At 38.5% G+C, this 21,547-nt stretch overlaps 1 protein-coding gene across 3 annotated transcripts in view; it reads right to left on the reverse strand.

Moving 5' to 3' along the window:
* Positions 1-21,547, reverse strand: part of NSMCE2 (NSE2 (MMS21) homolog, SMC5-SMC6 complex SUMO ligase) — a 132,128-nt gene that overhangs the window by 62,029 nt on the left and 48,552 nt on the right. For all 3 annotated transcript variants that reach the window (XM_009560013.2, XM_054057434.1, XM_054057435.1), the window contains one exon: positions 10,547-10,700. In XM_009560013.2, the coding sequence (XP_009558308.1) occupies positions 10,547-10,700 (154 nt within the window). The remainder of the gene's footprint in view (positions 1-10,546; positions 10,701-21,547) is intronic.

Genomic DNA, 21,547 nt, shown 5'->3' on the forward strand with positions numbered 1-21,547 from the left:
AACTAGCCACTTAGTTAATACTGGAGGTTTATAGATAGATCCAGATGAAGATCCTGGAAAGACACTGTTGTATTTCATTAAGTCTTGGACTGACCCATAAACTTTCAAATAGAGAGTAAGGGAGAATACTTAAGTCTCGGCCAGATCCAAAGATCTGAAGCAAACTGCAGACACTGAAGTCCAAAATGTTGGTACCTCCTGCTCAGTGTCCTCCTAACTCTGAAGGCATCCGACTCTGGTAAGCCTCTTCCAGACTCTCGAGGGATCTGAAGTTCTGACCTCCGTACTTGCCCAGAGCTGCCCTAGCCCAAGTGACACAGAATACACTGTCTATCCTGTGACCTCTTTGGCTCTTGAAAGTAGGCACAGCTCCATCCAAATGGAAGAGGAGAAGGTGGTGATGGAGAGATAGAGAACCCAGTTTCCCATTCCTTGCTTGAGTGAGTTAGCTACTGGATTAGAGAATCATGTACCCTTTTCACAACCTCCCAAGCCCCCTTCAATTTCTAGCTGCACATGGTGCAGATTTTGCTTCAGCTAAAGGGCTGCGGGGTGCCCCCTACAGCCAAGTCTACAGCCGAGGGGTTGCTTAAAAGTGTATGAGCAACTGTATTAAGTCAGATGTAAGGCCCATCCCATGCAGCAGTCTTTGATGATGAATAATAGCAAATCCCTATAGAGGGCAGGGAAAGCCTACAGCAATGTTTTCCTGGTCTTCTCCAACACAGTAATCTGGTCAGGGGCATTTTAAGGCCCAGAGAGGAGCAAAAAGTGATATCTTCCCTGCAAGGGATCTTTTTTACATGCTTATTTGTGAATTTATTTGCATTACTTCCTGAGCAACTCCTGTAGACACAATGCTATGATGAAAACACAAGCACTCTCACCATTGCTCCACTAGCTGCTTCTCCTCCTTATGAGATATTTTTGGTGCCTGCTGGAACACCTGTTAAACAACTTGCCTTTAATCCTGAGATCATTCACAGCAAGTCTGGTAACACAACAAATCTAAATCCATATTTTAGATGATAAGACATGATAAACCTATCCACACTTGTAAAGTCAGATGCCATGTCTCAAATAAGAGCTAATAACAGCTGAAAGATGACAACTTAAACCACTCCTCAGTCGTGACAGAACATCTGAATGCTCCAAGCCTGTTCTAGAGCAAGTGTGAATGCCAACAAAGGTGTTCAACTTCTTTGACTTTGTGCTAATGGTGACTGAAAGTAACATATCTTAGGTTACCCCTAAGAGACAGTACAGACAATTACCACTTCACTTCCCTGACAACATCAATCATTTGAGCGCTTGAAATTCCCAAATCCACAGATTAGAGCCATGGTCCATTTCCTCTCCAGCGACACAATACAACCATGTGCGCTCAGTCTCACAGAAAAAGTCCTGATTCATTCCCTTTGCGTTACTTTATAGTTAGCACATTTTTAGTCAACTTATGCAATACTGTGATTGACGTACAGAAATAAAGCACGCTATGCTGACAGAATAGATTCGTCACTGAACAAAGCTGTTCATGCAGATGTGCCCTAACCCTCTTTGGGGGAGCCAAGGCACATAACTCTGGGCTCTGGCATCTAGTCTGAGGTGCACAAACCTAAAAGATGTGTTTTTCAGCCCTTTACTGGTTCTCTAGCTTTCTTCCTCCATTTCAGCTCACCTTGTTTAACAGGTTTGGTGCAGTGTGAAGAAGATCTCCAATACATTTGACGCCATATTCAAGTTGGAAAGAAATCATGCTTTACTGTGAGGTTATTGGTGCCTACAGCATTCCAGAGGGAAATGAAACAATATGGATATCAAAAATTATGATAGCAGCCAACACACATGACCTTCAGATAAGGAATTAGAGGATGTTTATTAATCTTGCTGCACATTACTAGTTTGCATGTTACTGTATGTTCCAAATATAAACCAGGGAAATTCCATCAATTTCAGAAGCCACGCTGGCACTTACCAAAGCAAGGTCTAGCTCAACCTGTAGCTCTTTTGAAGGAGACACCAAACAGCTACATGGCAGATAGTTTCAGGAACCATAAAAACACCAAATGTCTTCCTTTCTCTATACTGAAGTACTCTGAAGTTACCATGCAGTGTGATATGCACTGATGGATTATTACTTAGTCAGCATTATCTCAGATCTACTTCCTTGTTATTCCTCAAATATTTTTGTATTGGCACTCAATCCAAATGTTCTTCTTGAAGTAATATTTCCTTTGATCACTGTGTATGCTGGTGGCACAAAGTCTCACTTATAAATTATTACATTGAACATATAGGCAGGGTAAAAAAAACACCGTTGTCCCTCCCAGGAATAAGATAAACACTAAAGTAACAGAAAAAATAGATCAGTATATAAACCAAATTTCCCTAAGTTTAAAGCTTCATTGAGCTTTATAACTTCAAAATGAGAACATCTCAACTGAAAAACCCTGAGACTGAGCTGCTCTCCCTTTCCTCTTTCTTTGCTTTCCTCACCTTGAACTGTTCTTCACCTCTTTTCCTGTGATCACACTGTAAGCTCATGGCAGAAGGATGGAATTCCTCCATCCTCTATCTTTTACATTTGCCTGAATAGCATGCAAAAGACATAGTGGCAAGTATAATTGTACTGAGCTGGCAGAGGCTGTCCTGCTCAGATTTTTTACAGGAAAAACAATATATATTATTACACCATGAAAGAAGCTAATGAAAACTCTTTGTGAAATCAGACATGTTTTATTACAAGAAAGCCTATTTTCCGTATGGTGTAATCCATGTATTGCAGTTTCCAAAATTTCAGATACAGGCAAACTTTAGCATCTATGTTTATGCTTCTGACTAATTTGAAACACACAAAACATTTCTGATTAGTTCAACTATGGCCACAAGACATGAGATTTTATGTTTCCGTGTTGCACAAATGGATCATCAGCATCAAGAAATACAGGAACTGACTGAATTGAACTAAACACCATTGAGGGACAGCATCTATATAAGCTAGGGTGTAGTGCTGGCACAAGAACAAAGGAGCAAAAACTTGCACACAGACTTGCTTTGCCTGAGAATTTCTCACCATCTGAGCAAGGTTCTAAGGTTTTTCATCATTCTTCCAGTAAAAGTAAAGGGCAAAAAAATTAATGTATTTTAAGATGGCATTTTATTAGATAATGTGGTTGACTGCAACATCAAGGGAACAGCATCAGCATCCAGCAGCTCCCTTTCTGACCTATACGTTCCTACAAACAGTAAAAATGCCATGCTGGTAGCTATCAATGTGCACAATTACGAGCAAATTATCCCATGACTGTAACAATAAATTACCAAAAGTATTATCCCTAAGTGTATAATAATAGTAAAAAATTATTTCCACGGAACACTCCCTTCACTCCCTTTCTTCCTAGATTTTATATAGTCAGTCCTGATCTGAAAGCCAGGCTGATAAAAAAGCAGGAATTATATCTTGCAAAGACTTCTGCAATGGAATAAAATTTAGATCTTTTAAAAATACATATATAGATCAGACGAGTGACACAGAAAGAGATAAAAAGAGTTTACCCTCAAGTATTCACTGATTGTAAGGGCAGATATTTATAACAAGAGAGACCTACATCTGATGCTCTTTCTGACTGAGACACCTCCCTCAGCTGAGTGCCTTTACCATAGGGCTAAAGGATCGGTGTCTCTCAGTACTTCCTTCTGTGGTTGTTTCCATTTTTATATACAGTTAAACACACACTGAACAGAGAGAGAGGGAGCCTGATTACAGAGCTACAGGTCAGCCACCTAGCAGGCCCAGAGTCAAGTTCTGATCTTAAATCACTGAAACTGGAACCCAGGTTTCTGTACTCAAAGTTGCTCATAATGGAGAAGTGCTGTTTAAGGGAGTGCATTCATTCCTCTTTCATTTTAACTACAAATTTGTCAGAGCTCTAAATGCCAAAGTAATAAACTTCTTATTTTGATCAATCACATTAGAAAACCAATCATTTCATCAAAGAAACTCTCACCAGCTCCATTGGCAATTTACGTTCTTCGTTAATCCATGAACCGAATTATGGTTAAGGCACATTTCTGCCTGCTTCCTGTCAACATAGCTATTTTTTGACCTAGAAAAAACGTCCCAGATTGTAAAATAAAAGTTCTGGCACTTTCAATGATTCTAGAGAAGGTCCTTCTTTGCAACCTAGCAAGGACACTAGCCATGATGGTAATTTTGCAATTTGGATATTCACCTTAGGTTCTGCACAGCACCCACCACTACAGTATTTAAGCACTGCATTTCTCTAGTGTGTTTCTCTTTCCAGTAACTGAAATAGAGGGCTTGTATGTCAGACATGATCACCATCACTTTAATGCATTTCGTTTCATTCCCAGGCCCTGATCTCCTAATCTTTCAAAACTACAAGCTCACTCCTAAGCAAACCAACCAGTTCCTTCCAGAAAACATCCAGACAGGACAGTCCCAAAAGGATAAAACCATGCCAAGTTTCTCTCTCAGGATAGTCCTTTTACTCTACCCAAAAGTCATGTCTCATTCACTAAAACGCCTCTAAACATATTCATGTCACTCCTCAGGGGCTACATTTGCTCCCTCGGCGTCATGCCATGAAAGCATTACTCTGGCAGACTACAACACAGTTATTTTATTATTTCCATCTCTTTGAATCAAAAAAGCCCACAAAAAGTAAAAACGATGTTTTAGCACCATGAGAGAAGCAGCACAACTGAGTGTCTGGCAGTGCAGAGTAAACATGGCCACTTTGCTCCACAGGATACTAGCCCAGAGCAGCAGGGAAATGAGGCAGTCCACATTCATTAGTCTCTCCTTGCACAGCCCACAAACACAATATATACATAGCTGAATTTTAGACATAGGGGTAAGGTCCAGACCCACAAAGTTTTTAGGCACCCAACTCCTAGTAATCTGTTCTGAACCCAGATGACTTGATCTAAAGCAAAAAGACTGTAACAAAGCAAGGAACTAAACTGAGGTCTCCTAAACTTCAGGTGACCTTCCTAAGTGCTACATCATTTTTCATTTCTGTACTAGTCAGAGGGCTGTCTATGAGAAATTTTACATAAATGAAAAGTGCATATCCCACACACATCACTGAGCTGTCACAACACCAATCCCACTTCCAGTTAGAATTTTCAACTTCTGTGCTGAAGTTGTTTTCCTATAATTAGTTAGTAAAGGGATTTTAAAATATTATTTTATATTAACAATACAAACAAAAATACACTAATGTTATTTTTCAGCTGATCCTCTGCCAGCGCAGCTAAGAATAAAGATGAAAATAGACCAACTAAGACATTAGGTACAACTGAGGAGAAACCCAGATCTGCAAATCAGTGATATGACTTTGCAGAAGTAATTTCAACTATTTACTCAAGTTTCACCTCTGTTATATGGCGAGGAATAAAATTAACTTGCCTACCTCAGTGTGATGGTGTGAGGATTAATTGCGTGAAACTTGTCAAGCGTTATTCTACTCAGTGTCTTGTTGCAGCTTGTTTTTCATCCTACTAAAAGCAAATCAAGGACTTAAGTCTTTCCTAGAATCTCCAGATAGACTGTTTTATGAATTTAAAAAGAATGCCTTTCACAGTGCCATTTTTCCTACCCCAAACTGCATCTAAAATAGCATTGTTTTACACCATTATTTCTCCTCAGATGAATGGCTTAAAATAGATGTGTCAACAGGGAAGAGCTTTACAACTGCAGTTTTGCTACCTTCCAAACTACATTACCACAACTGGTTTCCTATGACAAAAAGTTGCCTAAACTACTATTGCATCTCAAAATTATTTGTTCCCTATCAAAAAACCCTGTCTTTCTTACATTTGCCAAATTCACTCCTTACATTATTTGGCATATCTGGCAATATTTGCATTCACTCAAATCTCAGCACTTTCTACAAAATGACTACATGCATTTGCTGGGCATTCGAACAGACCATAGCTATAAAAGATTCCAAAGTGCACGTTATCAGCTGCTATAAAAGAGCTATGAAAGCTGTCATCCTTTGTACACCGAATGTGAAACTAAATAACCTTCAGCAAATACAGCCGTGGCAGCTAGGGTCACAGAAATAGAGATTATACCTCCAGATTAGCTCTTTTCACAGAGTATCAGAAACTTGAACTGATACACAGAGATTAAAGACAGCTCTTACTTTCATTTCATGAAGATAAAATTCTCATACTCTGTGCCAGAAGATGCCTTTGATATATATATACTGGCATGAAATAAAAAGACTTGGTAATACAACTTTAAACAGAAGGTAGGATTTTAAATTTACAGAAGATACAAAATGCAAAGTTACAATTCTTGCAGTAATCATGACTTAGTTTCTATGGGCTCAGTCCTGCAAGGTTCTGTACTGTGGTTATACTTCAATAAGGAAATGAAACATGCCAGCAATCTCACTCATTTCAAAGGATCTACTCATGCAATTTAATTTAAGCAACTTGCTTAAGAATTTCATTTAATCAAAAGGAGATCATTATGTACTTTGCAGGTCCAGGACCCTTATGTGTAAGGAGAACATCAGTCATGTAGGGTTAAGGTCACATAAAATTTTCCTTACAAACCACATAAGCAGTTATTTAGAACTTTCTGATACTACCAGATTTAGTGAGAATCCTTTCAAGTGCTAAGTTAGTTGGAAAAGATCACGGGGTACAAGAAATGGTTAAAAAAGAATTTTTTGTTTTAATTAAAAAATTAATTGACATTTCTACTGCTTACATTCGAAGAAGGTTTGAGTAGAAAAATGAAAATGTTTTCCATTAAAAAATAAGAAGTGGGAATTTAGAAATCTAAGATAGTTCTGAAAACAGACTTCAGAAAAATCACTTGCTGCTCACATAAAACCTGTCTGACAGTGTTTTGACACATATCATCAGAGGTGGAGATTTTGCATCATTTTGCACAAATTCCAGCTAAAGTATCTGCATAATGAAGGCTCGCATATTGGGAGAAAATGCCTGCAAACTGTCTAAAAGCTGAGCAGAATAGAAACTGCTCTGAGACATGATATCATCCTTACTGCCACAGAGATGCACTTTCCCAATTTCATTTCTGCACCTTAGCTTCAGCTCAAGTTCAAGGCTAAGAATGTCTCCTTCCAGCAGAACTGCCTAGAGAAGAGGACAATCTGAAGGCAAGACAGTCCTTTCTCCTCCCTGAGTATTAGAGTTACCTACTGTACTGCATGTCACCTCCTAGCAGGGAATAGCCCTGCAGCTCCCTTTCATCACTGTGGCAACCAATATCAGGAGAGAAAATGTATTAGCTTTCTAATTTTCTGTTCAAATAAGGTTATATTTAACTACTTCATGCTCTGCAATGCACCTAAAAACTTTGTGTCAATTTTTCTCCTTCAATCCTAATTAATTTCTAAGTAGCAAGACGACATGAGAATATCACATTTTCTTGTTCAGCTATGCTAGAATACAAATGTCAAACTCTGCATAAAAGAGATGTAATGATTAGTGGTAACTCATAATGGAAGGCGAATCATTTTAGCATCAACCCCATCTGCTCCTTTGAGATAGAAAAGGCTAGGACAAAAGAAAACTCCAGGAAAGGTCCTCTGAGAAAACTTGGCTGGAGTTTTGGTATTTTATCTGATTTAGCAATAAAACCAAAACCCAAGGAAGAGCTAAAAGTTGGACTGTACTGTATATGTGGTGCTTGAAACAGGCCAGGAGTTACACATCAAGTTGTGCCTAAACCTGGAAAGACCAATATTTGGAAACACTACATTAACTAGGTAGCTGTTGAAAATTATTAATATATGTAACTCACATCAAGTAGTATCCCCAAATTTGCAGACACTTTATAATATGCTCTATTATACGATATGTACTGTAGGACTCCTGCTTTTGAAATCACAACTCAAACAGCAGAAGCTAAAGAATACACAGATGACTCGACTTAAGCATGGCTGCTGAATATTTAACAGGGTGACCCGAATGTTCTCCTTATAAAAGAAAAATAAACCAACAAGTACACACAATACACACACTAGTGAATCACCAGTTTATTTAAACTAGTGGATGTCTTCTACGGATTCCATGAATCCTCAGTTCAGCTGCTATTGCAACACAAAATTCCAGCCTCTAAGCCCACTCTTTCTCTACAGCAATACTACTTTCTACATGGCAGATGTGATCTTTTGGATAATATTGACAATGTTCAACTATATTTCTCAGCATAATAATTTAATACATAAAACTTAACAATGAGAATAAGCTTCTTGTACCAGATAAGAGTACATGCATCAGTTTGGCCTCTCATGAAGATGTTAAGGCCAGAGGCCCTGATCCTATAACAACTGGAGTATCCCTCATTTTTAAGCTGGTGAATAAATCTGTGATACCCAGTTCTGTAGGTCTTTTTAAAGGCTAGCTATGGGTAAGGAAAATGCAAAAAAGGATAGAGTAAGGAGAAGGGTAAAGGCAAGATCACACAACTACAATAAAGAGAGAAACTGGACAGTCTTACTGGTTCCAGGTCACTGTGACACATAAAAGCAAATTTACTTATGCAGATATAAAGGGATTCCACTGATTTTCAGTCACCCATTATCATTCAAGAATTTCTGGGAGCCTTACTGGTAAAGAAACTTTTTGAAGGGGAAAGTAAAGTAGGAAGGTGACTTTATGGTGGATCAGCAGCAGAAGAGACAACACTGATGCAAGTTTAAGGCAGCAGAATTGTGCTTACTTTGAAAGATTTAACTTTGAATTTTCCAGCTTTTTCCTATCTGCAGACCAAAAATGGCATTTATTTATCCATTTCAAAAGAAGTTGGGCTGAACCATTATATTGCTCTGAGATCGTAAAAGCTAACTAACAGTTTTCCATTCAACCCTTTAAATTGCATTAAATGCTGAAAGAGGAGAAAATGTGACACATTTACCTGACCAAAACCATCATGAATTCTATAAAATCTAAGCTGATTCATCTGATCAAGTCCACGTCCTGAAGATTTAAAAAGTCCATCCAACATCATCATGCATTTTGTTGTGGGCACAGTATGACCTCTATGCAAAACCGAAACATAAATCCAAGTGGCTAAAAAGTCAAATCTGGATTTCAGGCAGTAGTAGCAGAATGATATCCTTGTATTTTTTATTTTTTTTTAAGTATATCTTTTACAGTGCTTATTTAATATGGGTTTTTTTCAACAGGTCTGCCAGTTAGAACTCAGTCCCATGGCCTGAGCTGACTGTATTACTGGGGCATACACCCCTTCCTCAGGCAATTCCAGGGTGGAAAGCAAATCCAAAGTCGGTTATCAAGATTTTATCATCTCAGTTACAAACACCTGGAAATTAGGAATTACAACATAATGGTGGGGCAGTAATAATTTCATGGCTATGTAGCGAGTGAAAATTACACTGTTTTGTGGTTTGCAACTTGGTATTTTCATTCTTAAAGTGGTGCCAAAAGACTATTAAACTCAGAGATCAGTGTGAATACTCAAATCCAAAATCTTAAAAAAACATAAAGATAGGAGACAAATATATTAAGCCCTCAAGCTCAAATCCTTGGGAGTCTTGAGATATCAGATCTAAAATTCACCTTGTCAAGCATGTGCTTACACTTCATAAATCTCTATGGGGAAGTAATCCAAAGTCCAGTGAAGTCAGCGGGAAAATTCTTTCCGTTAGCTTCAGTGGGTTTTGGATAGGGCTCCGAAAAAATAAAACTCAAGGAGAGCTAAAGGAAAGCATCCAGAATATCATTTTCCAGTGGTATAAATCATTAATCTGTTACTCCTGAAGTTCCTGAGATACCAGTTTATGTTGAAATCAAAATGTAGGGTGGGAGGGAATAGGTACAGGGGTCAAGGGACAGCAAGCAGGATAATATGATTTCAAAACACAATCACGATCAGGGAAGAACAGCACAAATAGTGTTAGAGCCTGTGAACTTTCCCAACAACAGTAATCAGAGTGATATTTTAATGGCTGCTATATGTGCAGGGTAATAAAAGCAAACAATTTTGTTGTGTGCCACAAATACTAGAACTGTTCGCTCCACAACTTTTCTGGTAATTTAAGAACAAATAAATTAAATTTTAACACTTGATAAGTCATGTGAATTTAGAAAAAACAGACTTTAATAAGTTTCAGTGTTACATGGTACAGGCACAGAAGCTGTAAACCTGAGTACACACAGTAAGCATTTTCCAACATTATAGTTCTACGATTAAAGCAAAGGTCTTCTTAGAGTTGCAACACATCCTAGGTTGTGAAACAGGAGCAATTTGTTTAAGTGACAAATGAAAACAGCTTACCTAATCCTTTCAGAAGATCGTATCAATTAAGAAAAAGAACTAAAAAGTCTTCAAATGAAAAAGCCCGCTTTACAAAAAAAAGATGTGAAGCAACATTTTCATGGTATTTGCATTCAAACACGGTAGGAACTGTGGGATTCTAAATAAAATTACCAAGGTTCTATATTTTAGGGCAGTTAGTCACATCTTACCATTTAGTATTCAAATAATGTATTTTTTTTAAATGAGACTTACATTGTTTTCTCATCTCTTTAAGTTGATCCTTAAAATATACAAATTTTTCATTTCTTTGCAGATCTGAGTCACTGTTCTTGCTCTCCAGTGCAGTAAATTTTTCTTTCACTAAGTTTTTTAAATCTGGTAAAACTTCTGGTTTTTCTCGCTTTATCTGTAAGAATAAGAAATAGAATGTTATTCATTATGACAGATTTTAATACAAAGCAAAAGATGTCAAACAGAAATTCATTAATATAATCTCAGTTTCTTTCAACTGCAGTTAGGTTTCCCGCTGTGAAACCACAACCTCCAGGTAATTATTTATTTCAGGTAAAGTAAGTAAGAAATGTAGGTATTATCTTCTCAGTGTCATTTAACGCAGCTGCTATCTAGAGGTTATTTCTCACACTAACAGTAGGGAAAACCAAATCTTGCAGTCAAACTTAGTTCCGTGAATGATAAAGGTCAACATGTGAACAACAACCAGCATAACACTGAACGTGAATGAAACCAAAGAATATGACTCTGTCCAAAAGGTGAGAGGATGACTGAAAATCAGAAATAACATTTCTAGAAGTCTTCTAAAAACCTCCACTCTCTCGGCATTTTTGAATCAGCATTGCAGAAGATTATCAGCTACATGCAAGATTAGTGTGATAACACTAGAAAAAGCACTACAGATAGCTAACGTAAAAAGAAATCACCCCATTGTATTTGTGCTATGGGAACAAGAAGCATTATACTGTACAGGCAGGCAAAAACGTAGTTTCTTGAAAAGCACTTGCTTAAAGTAATTGCATCTGAAACAATCTGAAGAATAGATGACCAGAAATAAAAGGGAAATGTTAAGATATTCCAAGAATGCAAAAAACACTTTGGCAACCTCCCCAAAAAATAACTAGAGTTTTCCCTTCGGTTTCTCAAGTCAATTTTATATTCCAGGGAACTGTACCTTTGACAAGTCTTCATAAGAACAAACTTACAGGCGGTGGGACTGTGCTATGCAATGATGATCAGCAACAGTAGATTCTGAAAGAAGGCGGGCATCTGTCAAATGCCTAATGCTAAGAATTTTCTGAACCAGAACAAGGCTACTTTATCCCAAACATAAGACAAAACATGCCAATCTGAAAAAAAAAAAGGAGGTAAGCAGTATTTCTGCTGCGCCACACTTCTCCTGCACACAATAATATTTGCCCCTCACCAGACCATGGTACTATTCACTGTGAAAAAGCCTACTGAGAAAAAAATGGTCCACTTCATCAAATTGTTTACAGCTTCCAGAGTTTACAGAGACCTTGGAAACACTACAAAACACATTTTATTTCAGTAACCAAAGAAATAATAAATGTTCATGTAAAAATGCACTTTGCAGATATCTAAAATGCCACATAGCCAAGGAAACTTTATTTTCCTTTAAATCAAAGGAAAGCAATCTATAAAACTATTATTTCTTCCAAGAGTAAAGCCAGTTTGGCACATACACTTTAGGCAGACGCAAGTTGTAGCAAGAAGAAAAATAAGACAAAAACATGCACTACCAGGTAGTAGCATGCAGTTTTCAAAGGCACCTGGAGATAAAAGACCACCTACCACAAAATCCAACTGTGAAAGACTTAGAAACACCTTGGTACCGAAAGAGCACAGTGACAATTAAAGACAAACAGCATTTGATCATAGATGCTCCTACTACTATATAAGGCCAAACAGTAGTGTACAGTCCTTATCCTATGAAACTTGACAAAAGGAGTAAAGGAAAACAGATATCCTGTGCCCAGGGCTATGGGGGCAATTGTAGGCACTGAAATGATCTGCCTGTGTAAGCATCACAGCAAACTGCTGCGAAAGAAGACTTGTCACAGACAAAACACTGTTCAGTACTCAGCTAGAGAAGAAACTTGGCCATCAGGTGTATGCAAGCATAAGAAAGGTTTCTAAAGCAAAATATATTTAAAATCTATCAGAGTATAGTATAATGATTTGATTTGGACAACATACTGTCCAAACATACTCCTCTCTGCAACAACTCCATCAGGCTGTTTTTACAGACATTCTCTCTTTAACATAAAAATAATGTATAAACACAGGACCACACCAAAAGCATAGCCCAAATAACAGCCCATCACTAAGACCTGCCCTTGCCACAAACAAGAGCACTGTGGCCAGATACCATATGGAAGACCGAGTTGTGTATACTAAAAAAAGCCCAAGTGCTTCTAAGTTACTGATACTCCCAAAAAGAATAAAAGAAATTATGTGGACATTCTTTACAGATATCCATCTGTAGCAAAGTCAATGTCAATAATTTTTTCCTCTCCACTGGGACTATGTTACACATTGATATAGTTACGTCATGTTCTTTTTATCTTTTTCTTGACTCATGGAAGATTTGAGTACAGAAATTCACCAATGTAGCATCTTCAATCACACCCTCAGAATGAGAGGTGAAGAGAAGGGCACAGACAATGTTAGTTCAAACACTGGTTCTCTCAAGTCCAGCTTCCAGAATTAAAGGGCTTTACATACATAAGCAGAAAAGAAGCAGGAACTATAACTTGTGCTGTTATATTAGCAAAAAGGACAGACGTTTGAGAAGCTGCATTACATGCACATGAATACACTTTGCCACTGCCACTGAGGAGCTACAAAAATCTGCATGTAGTCTTCTTCACAAGTCTCAAGAGAACAATTACACAAAATCCTCCCTTGGCTATGTAACTATAATCACACAGCTTGCTGCCATATATCTAACAAAGTAAGAGCTAGCATGCTATTTGCTAAAGGCAACATGAACAATTCCACCAGCTAAAGTCTTTCACACCAGCTATTTTCCCAATAGCAGGACGTTAAGTTGTGAGGATAGCACATGTGAAGCACATATGGCAGTGCTTCAGCCAACCATCTAATACAGAAACCTGAAAAGTCATATGAGAAAGATGTTCAAAGAATGTTCTTTCCTGTAGTTTAGCTTCTTTCATGTTTACGATTTAAATTCAGTTTCTGTTCACCTCCAGATGACGGCTTTCATTAAAATGATTAGTAGAGACACCATTCCTGACCATACTCAATTCTGCACCATCACATAGGCTATTACTGAAATGCCAGGTGGACCTTCTGGAAGGTCAACACGTCACAGGTGAATAATAAGGCATGTCCACCCACTGTAATAACAAGTAAATATACTTGCTGTGCACAAGCATTTTCTCTTTGGTGCTGCATATCCTCTTCCATGAAGAGGGTTACAGACAGTATAAGCCAACTACTTAAATGACAACAATGAAAGAAAATGTGACATCAGTCCTAGTTCCTCACAGTGGGACAGGATTGCAACATCTTAGACTCTGCATCAGCAAACACCCTTACAGATACATTACAGTTCCCTTTAGTTCTCACCACCCACTCCTACCCTACAGATTCATGATGGATGTAGTGATGAGATCAGCATAACAAAATGTATGACAATACAAACATAGGAGATGGCTAAGGGACATGGCAAAATTATCAGTATTCAGGGAAACAAGTTGGGGTCATAAGTCTTTTTGGTCTCAGCCCCATGTAAGACAAATGCTTACTAGCAAATCTGAAGCCACTGGCATGTTCAGCTTGTCGGTAAAAGTTACTTCACATGGGAATCATGAAAGACATGTTAAGCAAACAACTGTTCCTTTAGTAGCACTGTCAGCCAAAACCAGCATGCTAAGTAGCACCTTGCAGTCATTAGTCAATGCCTTGAGAGTTACATTGATTTTGAAATGGGGTGGAGGCATACACACCCTACAATGCATCCTGGAAATGACATACAACTATGAACTGGGAGTGTTCAGGACATACGGTGAAAAGAAGTATCAGTCACAACAGCTTGTTTACTGCACGAGAAAAAGCAAAAGCATCTGCTGTGACAGTCCCATAGCAGCAAAGAACCACATGGGTATTTACATCGGAGCTCAGCAATAAGAGGGAGAACAGACACGTTATACATGATAATTAATGATACTCCATACAGGATCTACCAGCCATGCTGACAGGAAAACAAATTTAGAAACACTAAAAAAATAATTGCTTAGAAAAATATATCTGTGGTTTACCTATCAAAAGATACATTTGCTCATGGCAACACACCATGCCAACTGGTCACAGCTGATATGTGCAAAGAGGTTTGATGGGCAGTGCTTATAGAATGAGTCAGTTCATGGCAGATCATTGACTTCTGCCAGTACCTGTCCGTAAGGACGAGACTTCCTTTGTAGATTCTTCCACTGGTATAGTATGTATTCCATGCATAAACTATTAGCCTTTGCCTCTGAAAATCAGGGGTTTTGAAAGGCCAGTTTGCACAGCCCAAAATAACTGTAAACTCAGGGTATCCTACAGGGCAATCTGGGGAATTTTATTTTGTCAATTAACATAAGCACCAAATGGGAAATAAACTGTTCTGTTCCAGACCAATGCCAGAATCAGTAAGGTCAAAGGTACCATTGACTAAAATCAGACCAACCTGCGGTCTTAGTCTATATATAGTAAGAGATCAGTGTCCAAAAAGGCACTAATTAGCATAACTCTTCATGCAGCATTGCAGCATTTAGTAATTTGTCCTTCCCAGTATTATGTCCCAAAGCACTTCACAAACATTAAAGAAATTAGCCTCAAATGCCCATTGTGACATATGTACCATCAACTGTACCTCACGAATGGGGAGACTGTGGCATGAAGAGATGAATAATATGGCCTAAGGTTGCACAGGGATACTGTGGCAGAACCCAAAATAAATAAATCGCAGTTCTGTGCTTTGAGCACAAAGCCATCCTTTTGCCTTCTCCTTTAGCTGAGGGAAAGTTCAAATTAATATGTACATTTTGTTCATTTTCTACAAAGAGGCTCAAAACAGCTTGTGGCTGCTTGTCAAACTTTGTGATAAAGAGCAGCATTCTGCGTACCACAAAAATGCTCCACTGGACTTTGCATTGCAGTGGTTCAGCATGTGACACTCCATGGTTATTTTTTAGCCTTTTTTCATGTCCCTCTAGCACAGAAGTCCTTTAGCTGCATAATTTTAATCTCGTAGCTGTTCCTAGGTACCCTTTTCTCAAAGTTATTGTTTAAGTCTCTTGGTTTTGGGCAGTTTGCCGGTGCCATCCATTTTATTTCTCAGAAATTTCTTGCCACACCTGAACCATGCTGAGGTTTCCTCAAACCACTCATGCAATCTGCACAAGAACTATCTTTCCAAAGAATTCAGAATTCTTACCTTAATCTTTCAAGCCACGTATTATCTGTTCCCTGTAATTTAATCCCTACAAAATATGATCTTTTAAACTTTAATTTATGAATATTATTGACATTTGGTATTTGTGAGGTAAGAAATACCCCTGCATGCAAATGACCGTTTTAATAACCAAGTCAGTTGACATGGCAGAATTTCATCATTTTCCAGATTATTTTTTGTTTCATTTATGAAAGTGAGGGTGATGAGTCCCTCAGTGCTAAGAAGCTTAGAGGTATGTAGATATGGGTATGTTGTAGATACCAAGATACTTATATCCTTCTGGGACAATCCAAAAAAGGATACGCGGATGTCTCCAGCTAACCCTAGACTCAGTAATTTCAACTGTATTTACTATACAGCCATGTGCTGGTGCATATGCTTATGAAACACTGACAGCAGCTGCACCTTTTGAAGAAAAACTTAGTATTTTAAAGCTTCTGTTGGGACAGAATTTCTTATCTCCATGAATTTGATATTGTAAAGGAATTTGGTCAAGATTTTTCAGGCAGACAAACTTTGGGGACATCAGGTCTTGGGGTGACAAGCCTAAGACATCCTGCAAAGACACAGTTTTCAGAACCTAAGTATCTTGCACTTTCTGAATGGACATCACTTTAAAATGCCTGACCCAGACATGGACACATCTAAACCTACTTATTTGAGACAACAAATGCCAAGAGTTGCTATAAGGACGGACACTGCCTTTCCGAGCATCTCTACCAGATATAAATATCTATTCTTCCTTTATTTACATCTTCTATGCAACAGAATTAACCAAATACGCTTGTCGCATTTCCTTCTTGTTTAACAATTCCTATGTCCTATTATTTCATCCTTACCTCACTAAGTAATTTATTATTACAAATACACAGCCTTTCAACACACACATTTATTTTACCTCAGGGTAAGTCAAAGTTTGCTGTGATTATTTATTATAACCAATTTTTTTTCACTAAGAGGGAAAATAACATGGGAGCTAAGTAAATTTGTGGCCTGAGTCACCATACACTTTGTGAATCATGTGAGAACCAACTCTAAGTGAGTCACCGCTGTAACTGAATCAGGCTACAAAATTTCAGCTCAACCTAAACAGTCACTTATTATTCTTCAATGGCTGGATTCAAATCCTTAGCGAATATCAGATCATTTGTTGATGCACAAATAAAACGCAGCTCTTGGAAACATCTTGCAAGGGCAGTCAAAAAGGATACCATCATTCAGCAGCAGGAGCTGCACTAGTTTGCACACAGCTTTACTGCAGTCAGAATTGCCTAAGGGCCCACATCTGATTCAGGAGATTCAACACCTCTACACACCATGGCTGCAGGGCTAGGACTCCAGTTGAGCAACACCTTCACAGACAATTGTGAAATGCCAAGAAAGGCATATTTATAAGGGCTGACCCATACTTATGACACATACTGCCTATTAAACCAGGCCAGCACAACAGAAAATGACTGTCAGCACGTTTCAAATATCCCAAAACTCTGCCAGAGTAACAGTCTGACGGTGGGGCAGGTAAGGTGTCCCCCATCATGAAGCTGCAAGAACCTCCCACTGCTTCTTCTCTCTACTTTGAACTCAGCTGCAGATTTTTAATCTTTACAAAGAAAGGAAGCAGAGAGGGGCACATACAGCTCCCATGAGTCCTGGGGTATATCCAAATAAATTCCTCACAAGTAGAGGCATGTCAGATGCATTTTGGTAAGGCTAAAAACGGACTTTGACCCACCCTGTTTGCTTGCTTTCTCCTCTTCAGAAAGGAACCATGTATAAAGAGTGGGATTAAAGTAAATGAGCACCAGGTGAAGAAACAAAATTGTCTGGGTGCATATGCAAAGTTTACAGCCTGAAGAGCATTTGTCTGACAGTTCCCATCTGTCAGACTTTTCACCTTAGGTAAAACGCTTTACTTTGCACACATTTTAACAGAAAAAAAACACGCTCTTCGTATTTTTCTGTTATCCTCTATGGTAGAGACAAAGCTGTGAACACCTTTTTGTTTCCCTCCAAGACCTCCTGTGTGCTGCCTTGCAAAATGCAAAGGGGCAAAAGAAGCAATGAAAGGGAATCTTATTGAAATGCTAGTATTGAAATTACTTACTACCAACAGTGTAAAACTGGCTCATAAGGACAGCAATAAATGTGAGCATTAGAGGTGAGGTTTTCCCAAGGTACCCAAGTGAAGAAAATTAATGGATATTTAGCACCTCAATCCCTTCAGCATTTCTGAAAGCTCAACTGGCTGCGGTTTGCATGAGAGTTGGACTGAATTTTCTTAATGATTTCAACTAAAGGGAAGCCTGTCTTCATCTTGCTTCTCTGTAGTTTTTCAGTATGTGAAATATGAATACGACAAAGCAAAAAACCTCTACAGTATTTAGAAGACATTTATGACACCTAAAACACCTACAAATCATGGTTCAAGACACAATGGAGGAACAAGCACATAAATTTACGAATCCCTTCTCTATGTACTTTAAGGTTCTGCCACAAACATAGTTTATATGCAAGCTAATTTTGGTGCCCTAGAGATACAAGCATATTGTTCTAAGTAGTTTTGCCTGAGCACAGATTACGGCCTGCAACAGCAAAAATAACTATTCTTATAAAAATGTTGCCCTGTTTTAACAGCATGTTAGAAACCAGGAGGCAGATGGTGCATCTGTTTTAGCAAAGTTGATTCAGCAAATGCATCAGGCTGTTGAACCAGTTTACCAAGCTGCTGATTAATTCACATATTTAGAAAATACATTAACATGGATATTAGAGCATTTTTTTTGTCTTTAATATCCCACTCAAATGGATGGGAATTTAGACATTGATTTCAGTAGGAGCAGAAGGCCCTCCGGTGATTTCAGATTAACAACTTGTTTACTCTTGTATGGCTCTGCTTGGTTGACTGAGATCACTAAACCCCATGTTTTCCACAGTGTAGAAATAAAGAGCTAAATCCTAAAACAAGTACAATTCAGTGTTATCTTCACCAGCTCCTACAAAACACTGTTGATTTATGCCAGCTGTGAAGCTGATCGTGTTGAAATACAAAGTGTGACTTATCCTTTGGAGAACAACATACAGCATGTATTGTTAAAATCAGCTGATTTTCCACAGGGATGTTTTCCATATTTCTTGGGTGTACCTCCAGTGAAAGTCGATGAGACTTTTTCATTTTTTATTCTCTTAATTTCTTTTTTTTTTTCATTTCTTGTCCTCAAGAAGTTCTTCAGCATTGACAGCATTTCTTTTTCATGCTCTCCAAAACAGCAACGTGAGTCATGTTGTCATTTTTCATTAAGACTAAATGTAACCTTTAAACTTTTGGGAAGCAGCAATAAGATTTCTAAGTACAAACTCATGCTTTATTTGAATTGACATTAGTTGAAAAACACGTATCCTGGCTGACACTTACAGCCTAGACTCACCAGATTAATATGTCTGTATTAATTTACAGATGAAGATGGCAATGCTTCCATCAGGGTCAACTCCACTTTTACCACAGAACACTGAATTTGGTGATGGTACAGAGCTGCACTAACCAGAAAAAAACTAAACTGCAAGTGCAGTACGCCCCCAAACTTCCTTACAAGCAGAAAGGACCTTCCTTCCTTACAGTGCAGTGAGTGCAGAACACTTCAACCATACAAAAATCCCAGTCTGTGCCCTGTGGCAGAATTGCCTTTTACTTTACACTTCACTGTGAATGCCTTAGAGACAAGTGTCTCCCTTGAGTCTTTCCACATGTCACATTCTTCAATCATTACTAGTGATGTTTTCTCATCCAGCTTCCTATTAGGATGGCCCTCGATAGAGCTATTAGCCACTAAATCCCAGGTCTTGCTTCCATTCTTATCCTTCTTTATTGACCACTTGTGGCTGAGAGCTTGCACTTCCTCCTCTGTCTGGGAAAACGCTATGTGCTTTCCCAGTACACGCACAAGCATTCCTTTCTGTTAGGTTGCATAGGACACTGGAATGCCAGTATACCCTCTCTGCTCTACAGGTGTCCCAGGATATCCCAAGTCCCCAGTTTTTACAGGCTCCCTGCAAACATTTGTTCAGCCTGGAGAAGAAAAGGCTCAGAGGAGATCTTACAGTGACCTTCCAGTACCTGAAAGGGGCCTACAGGAAAGCTGGAGAGGGGCTATTCGTAAAGGCTTGTGGGGATAGGACCAGGGAGAACGGGTATAAACTGGAGAGAGGCAGATTTAGACTAGACATTGGGAAGAATTTCTTCACTATGAGAATGGTGAGGCACTGGAACAGGTTGCCCAGGGAAGTTGTGGATGCCCCATCCCTGGAGGTGTTCAAGACCAGGTTGGATGGGTCTTTGGGCAGCCTGATTTAGTGGGATGTCCCTGCCCCTGGCAGGGGGGTTGGAACTAGATGATCTTTAACCCAAACTAACTAACCCTTCCAATCCAAACTATTCTATGATTCTGTGATCACATCATCTGACAGGGAAGGATATTTCCAACTCCAATTCTTTTCCTCATCTTTGCTTATAGGTCCCATCTCTGTTACTAATGCAGTTTCAGCAAAGCCTCAGAAACAGAACTGTATCAGAAAAGCAGCATCCAAAGGGCTGTTGCTCCTTCTCTGCTAAATTAAGCTGCTTGCATGTTTCTCTATAGTCACCAGAAAACAGAAAAGAAATGCCTTCACACTTTCTCCTTCCTGGTTCTCCTGCTGTGGAAAAGTTCCTCATAAACATATTGGAATACATCTTTAAATCCTTCTTCAAAATCCTTGTTTAAAAACATCTTCCTTTATTATGATGCCCACAAACTCCTTCACAAATGTCTGACTGTTTCTGTGCTGACAGCTGTGTCCTGCACAACTGAGCCCAAAATTCCAATTCCAGAACATCCATTTTTATACAGAGCCTCGCAAATTTGGGTCCTGAGAATTTCGATAAAATTTAAACATTTTTTTAATTGTAGGTCATTGCACTGACTTCCACATCTTAGCTCAAAGCCAGCTTGCTTCATAGTCTCCACATTAAAGGAAACTTTAAAAATTGTGGGCAATATAACAAGCTGTAATTAAATACAACATTAGCAACACTGATGTCTAACTGTACAGTGGATGGACACAGTCTGATACTGACTGTAGAACAGAAAGCTATAAGAAGAGTTTTTAAAAATTCAGAGATTTGTTTTGTAACTCTTGCAATGTATACACCTTTCTTTAAATCTAAATGCAAATTATCAATTCGGGTCTAAAATTACGACTAAAAATGAAACAATATTCCAAATCTCCAGCCAGTATAGATTCCTCCATTACACATAAACTCTTGATTTGTACATGTTGTTGGAACTAATTAAAATCCAAATTTAATTTAAAACAGTCCTTAAATAGTTCATGGTTAAAATAACAATTTCTGTAAATGAGACTGGTGCATGAGAGCAGAATTGGTTTACTCAGGGCTGCAAAATGTGACAGCAGGGTGAGAAAAAACAGGAAAAAAATGAGAATCCTAAACTGCAGTTACAAGGCTGAAGGGGATGGTTCTATGTCAAAGCGAGTCTGTGTGGCAAGAGGAAAAAAAGGAGTACTAAACAGAATTCCGAAATGGAATATTCTTCACAGCTAGTGTTGAAATACTGTTTGTAAAAGCAAAATAAATAAAAAACTAGCCTCAAATTTAAATACATGTTTCTTAATATTGCCTTGGCTGACAAGAAAAGGTTATGGAGCAGAAATCTTGTCTCAATAAGAACTTACACAGGAAGTATGAGTTTGCCACAATAACA

This window comes from Cuculus canorus, chromosome 2, assembly GCF_017976375.1.
Source record: "Cuculus canorus isolate bCucCan1 chromosome 2, bCucCan1.pri, whole genome shotgun sequence".
Taxonomy (NCBI): Eukaryota; Metazoa; Chordata; class Aves; order Cuculiformes; family Cuculidae; genus Cuculus; species Cuculus canorus.